Raw genomic sequence first — 5,873 nt, forward strand, 5'->3', positions numbered from 1 at the left:
ACAGGATTATTTCTTTTAATNCTTATAAAAGTCTAAATAAAACAAAAATTTTGATGGTAATTTTTGACTGTGTAACTTTACAAACAAACAACACATATAAAATTAAGATGTTTACTACATGCTGATGTGGTTTATCTCATGCAAAGATTTAAACTTGCACCTTGTATCCTTTACTCCATCTCCAGAGCTCTCCCCTCCCCCTCTCACGTAGCCCCCCACCGACCCCTCCCCAGATTCCCTGCATTCCTGGAGCTTATCTTGAAAAACGGGCCGGTGGGTTTGTGTGAAAGCTGAATGAGAAGCCTTCCTCTGCTCCCCTCACTGCTCTGCAGCTCCAAACATGTCAGGCAGCGGTGGTTTCACATTCCTGCCAGGGCCAGGATCCTTTTACAGTTTTTTTTACCCCCCTCGCTCTGAGGTAAAAGTATAAAAGTGGGCTTTATTCAACGTGCCGAAGGGGCCTCCCCAGATATTTCTTGATTAAAAAAAGAATGCCAGTCCTGATCCACAATAAGTTGTATAAAACCTCATAACGTCCACTTMCATCTTTAAAATGTTGACTCAAGTCTAGTCCAGTTCTCAGTGTGTCTTTAAAACAGTCGCTGTTCTTCTTTATCTGCAGAAACTGTTGGGAGTCTCTCAAGCTGAGATTAGACAGAAATGTCAGGAGAGGGTGAAGGAGCTGGAGGAACTCAAGACTGCTGTGGATTCACTCAAAGTAAGGACTTCCTGTCTTCAGACCAGATCAAAATCATTGGTTAGGGTCAAATGTGTGTCTGAACCTTTCTGTGGTTCTGTGCAGAACTCTGCCCAACGAGCCATGGTGGAGAGCCAGAAGATGTTCGAGGACATGATCCGCTCCATTGAGAGGATGAGGTCAGAGGTCACCAAACTGATTGGGATCAACGAGAAGGCTGCSTTCAACCAGGCCGAGACGTTGATAGAGCGACTGGAGCAGGAGATCGATGAACTGAAGAAGAAGGAGACTGGCCTCAAACAGCTTTACAGCACCGAGGACCACATCCACTTCCTGCAGGTGAGACAGAACCAGGTCTTTTCACAAAATGAAGAAGCTTCAATGAAATTCTGGGTATTTTCCAAAAACTAAGTGGTCTTTCCTGTCCCCCCAACCAGCCGGTCGAGGCAGATGGTTTCAAGTCCTGGACCAGTTCTTCTGTGTTTGTCTGTGTCTCTTTCCTGTCCCCCAACCAGCCGGTCAAGGCAGATGGTCTCCTGTCCTGGACCAGTCCTGGACCAGTTCTTCTGTGTTTGTCTGTGTCTCTTTCCTGTCATCCAACCAGCCGTTCGAGGCAGATGGTCTCCTGTCCTGGACCAGTCCTGGACCAGTTCTTCTGTGTTTGTCTGTGTCTCTTTCCTGTCCTCCAAGCAGCCGGTCGAGGCAGATGGTCTCCTGTCCTGAGCCTGGTTCTGCTGGAGGTTTCTTCCTGATTAGCAGGGAGTTTTTCCTCTCCACCGTTTGCTCAGGATGGGAGACTGTGATGAAGTGATTCAACACAATCTGCTGCTTTCTTCTTTACATTGTTCTTTTTATCTACAGTGTCCTGAGACAACGTATGTTGGGACTTGGAGCTGTATGAATAAACTTGAACTTGAACTCTTCTGGTTTGGATAAAAACTACAAAGAAGACTTCAAACGTTATCTTAAATAGACATACGTTGGGTCAGTTCAGCATGTTGATGTATTTCTTTACCTTCTTCACCCCCCATCAGAACTTCAACTACCTCTGCACCCCCACCGATGATGGCTTCATACCCAAGGTGACGGTCAATCCGGACTTCTCCTTCGGGGCGGTCAGGAAGGCCGTGGCTGAGATTAAGGAACGCCTCGAGGAGTTTGGCAGGGAGGAACTGCTCAGAATTTCCAAGACAGGTCCGTCTGAGTTTACCAGACTCAACAGTTTCTGTCCCAACGTTTTTCTGAAGGTGACTGTGTTCTGCTCCACAGTGAACGAGGTCCCAGTTTACACCACTGAGAGCAGAACACTGGACAGGAGGAGYAGAGGTGAGACCAGTTCTGTCAACTGACATCGTTTCTGTACGACTAAAGTAGACAAACAGGACTACCGTATACAGTACTGTGCATTTCCTTTAACCACAACTCTTTCTCTAAACCAGTGGTTCCCAACCTTTTTCAGATGTGTGTACCCCCTGAGCCAAATTTTCATACCCCTAGTACCCCCTCTGTCAAACATTATGATGATTCTCCAAAACTATAATGTACACTCACCGGCCACTTTATTAGGTACACCACGCTAGTAACGGGTTGGACCCCCTTTTGTCTTCAGAACTGCCTCAATGGCGCATTATCCTGCTGAAAGTAGCCATCAGATGTTGGGTACATTGTGGTCATAAAGGGATGGACATGGTCAGCAACAATACTCAGGTAGGCTGTGGCGTTGCAACGATGCTCAATTGGTACCAAGGGGCCCAAAGAGTGCCAAGAAAAGATTCCCCACACCATGACACCACCACCACCAGCCTGAACCGTTGATACAAGGCAGGATGGATCCATGCTTTCATGTTGTTGACGCCAAATTCTGACCCTACCATCCGAATGTCGCAGCAGAAATCGAGACTCATCAGACCAGGCAACGTTTTTCCAATCTTCTCTTGTCCAATTTCGATGAGCTTGTGCAAATTGTAGCCTCAGTTTCCTGTTCTTAGCTGAAAGGAGTGGCACCCGGTGTGGTCTTCTGCTGCTGAAGCCCATCTGCCTCAAAGTTCGACGTACTGTGAGTTCAGAGATGCTCTTCTGCCTACCTTGGTTGTAACGGGTGGTTATTTGAGTCACTGTTGCCTTTCTATCAGCTCGAACCAGTCTGCCCATTCTCCTCTGACCTCTGGCATCAACAAGGCATTTCCGCCCACAGGACTGCCGCTCACTGGATGTTTTTTCTTTTTTGGACCATTCTCTGTAAACCCTAGAGATGGTTGTGCGTGAAAATCCCAGTAGATCAGCAGTTTCTGAAATACTCAGACCAGCCCTTCTGGCACCAACAACCATGCCACGTTCAAAGGCACTCAAATCACCTTTCTTCCCCATACTGATGCTCGGTTTGAACTGCAGGAGATTGTCTTGACCATGTCTACATGCCTAAATGCACTGAGTTGCCGCCATGTGATTGGCTGATTAGAAATTAAGTGTTAACAAGCAGTTGGACAGGTGTACCTAATAAAGTGGCCGGTGAGTGTATTTCTCCAAGTCCCAACATACGTTGTCTCAGGACCCTGTAGATAAAAAGATCAATGTAAAGAAGAAAGCAGCAGATTGTGTTGAATCACTTCATCACAGTCTCCCATCCTGAGCAAACGGTGGAGAGGAAAAACTCCCTGCTAATCAGGAAGAAACCTCCAGCAGAACCAGGCTCAGGAAGTAAAAAGTAAAAGTACTATTTCTGTCAAACTGTGTTCTCTTTGGAATCGAAGTGGGAACAAATTGTGTTTTTATGACAAAGTCATAAAAATGCTTCAAACAAAGTGTGTAAAGATACCATTTTAAATGCTGACTGTTACATCATGTGATGCAACACTGACTCCTGGAGTTTAGGAGTTTAGTTTTTGCTGGTTCACCAGTTCGACTCAAGTAGCTTAACAAAAGAAAAAACACTCCTCTGACAATAGTTAAGTACCGAACAGAAAATAAACGGAAAAATTAACCAATGAAAATAAAATGAATATCTGAAGAACAACTGATTAACTTAAAAGATTAAAAACAGGTTTGACTCCTTGGAACCAAATGATAAAGAAACAAAAGTTGGCTCAAGATTTTCGCACAATAAACTAGCAGTTTTTGTTCCGTTCAGCATAAGTTTGGACATACTTGTACTGTGTGCAATTAATCATCAGAAAAACATTAATCAATTATTTTTTGGCTCTTGACGATTAATATGATTAATGTCACGGGTCAGTCCGCTCGGTGCTCCTCTCTGATTCAAATATGACAAAAAATTGTTAAAAAGTTCTGTAATTTATTTATCTGCCAACACTATTTAAATTTGATGCATAGTTTGAAGTTTAATTTTGACACAGTTTGGAACAGATTTTTATAAAGAGACAATCTTTCCCCCTAAATTGGTCATGTGACCAGGACATAAGGGTGTCCAGGTGATTAATTATCAAGTTAATCGTTATCGKCTAAATGCACCGATTAATCGTGATTAATATTTTTGCCATTACTGCCCAACACTAGTTGAACATGACCTAACACAGTTCTGCTTCAGGTACAGGCAAAGAAATGACGGTGGACAACACTCCTCCTCCAGAGCCAAAGTCCAGATCTGATTTTYTGAAATGTAAGTAACCACCATACATTTAGTTTTTATTACATAAYACAAATCACCACACAGAATAAAGCTAATATTTGTAGAAAGATTTCACCAAAAAATGACAAAAATCAAACTTCCTTGTCTCAGACTTCTGCCAGCTGAAGCTGGACCCCAGCACAGCCTACAAAGAGTTGTACATCTCTGACAACTACAGAAAAGTGATCCGCACCAGAGACCTGCAGCCCTACGGAGACACCCCCGACAGGTTCGACAGCTTCGCCCAGGTGCTGTGCCGGGAGGCCCTGTCGGGGGGCCGCTTCTACTGGGAGATCGAGTGGAGCGGCGAGTTCTCCATCGGCGTGGCCTACAGGGGCATCAGCCGCAAGGGCAAAGGCTCGCTGTGTCTCCTGGGCTACAACGACAAGTCCTGGAGCCTCCTCTGCTCGGACTCGGGCTACTCCGCCTGGCACAACCGAGTGGACAAAGCCGTGAGTGGCCCCCACTCGTCCAGGATAGGTGTGTACCTGGACCACACGGCGGGGGTGCTGGCCTTTTATAGCATCGGTAACACCATGAGCCTCCTGCACAGGTTCCACACCACCTTCACCGAACCGCTCTACCCTGGGTTCGGAGTCGGCACATCTGTCAAAATATGTAACCTCAAGTGAAAAACAGATAAATGTGCTGTCAATCACATTTAAACTTTAGCTTTCTATGACATCATTAATAACCACAGTCACTCTGTTATCAAGCACTAAACTGCTCTTTTCTTTTTGATGTTACAATGTGTTAGTACTAAATGTCACAATCTAACCGAATTTACATCTCATTTCATACCACCGTGACTAAAGTACTTCACATGTTATAATTACTGTATTTTTATCATTTGTTTTATACTGTTTGATAATTGTATGGCAGTTTATTTTTTATATTTCACTTGTTTGAAAAGGTTGTTTTGGTTCATTAAAAGGGTTTTATTTTCAGTAAAATCATTTCATGGTGCCATCTTCTCCAGTCTGTGTGACCCCAGGTGCTGAGAGCCCAAACTGTTTATTTTTTTTTTTCACTTGAACCAACTCCTATTTAATTTTTTTTATGTTTAATTAAAGAAAATACTTGTTTTGTAATGATTGTCATTGACAGTTGTAAATAAAGAACTAAATGAATGATGTTTGTGTTTTCGCCACAGAAAATACTCAGCTGGATTAAAAATCCCTGGTTTTCATTAATGTTTCAGATTTAAAGTTTAAAACATTTAATGTTTTAGTAGTGTTGATGTGGTAAATTCAGGATTAGCCCTGTGATGGACCTGAGACCTGTCCAGGGTGTAGCCCACCCCTCAGTGACTGCTGGATGTGGGCACCAGTCAGTGGCGGCTGGTCAACAGGGGGCGCTGTAATCATGTTTGTGGGTCAGTACCTGTTGTTGACCAACAGGGGGCGCTGTAATCATGTTTGTGGGTCAGTACCTGTTGTTGACCAACAGGGGGCGCTGTAATCATGTTTGTGGGTCAGTACCTGTTGTTGACCAACAGGGGGCGCTGTAATCATGTTTGTGGGTCAGTACCTGTTGTTGACCAACAGGGGG

At 44.3% G+C, this 5,873-nt stretch overlaps 1 protein-coding gene across 1 annotated transcript; it reads left to right on the forward strand.

The window, feature by feature from the left end:
* Nucleotides 1-622: 622 nt before the first annotated feature.
* On the forward strand, nucleotides 623-5,455 carry LOC106511051 (tripartite motif-containing protein 16; the record flags this gene model as incomplete). The annotated part of the gene is given in 6 exon segments (XM_013999789.1): nucleotides 623-718; nucleotides 803-1,036; nucleotides 1,732-1,891; nucleotides 1,967-2,023; nucleotides 4,242-4,313; nucleotides 4,434-5,455. Coding segments are annotated over 6 exon segments (1,140 nt in total), but the record flags the coding sequence as incomplete, so codon positions are not given.
* Between the last annotated feature and the right edge of the window lie 418 nt (nucleotides 5,456-5,873).

The sequence above is a fragment of the Austrofundulus limnaeus genome, unplaced genomic scaffold (assembly GCF_001266775.1).
Source record: "Austrofundulus limnaeus strain Quisiro unplaced genomic scaffold, Austrofundulus_limnaeus-1.0 Scaffold2475, whole genome shotgun sequence".
NCBI lineage: Eukaryota > Metazoa > Chordata > Actinopteri > Cyprinodontiformes > Rivulidae > Austrofundulus > Austrofundulus limnaeus.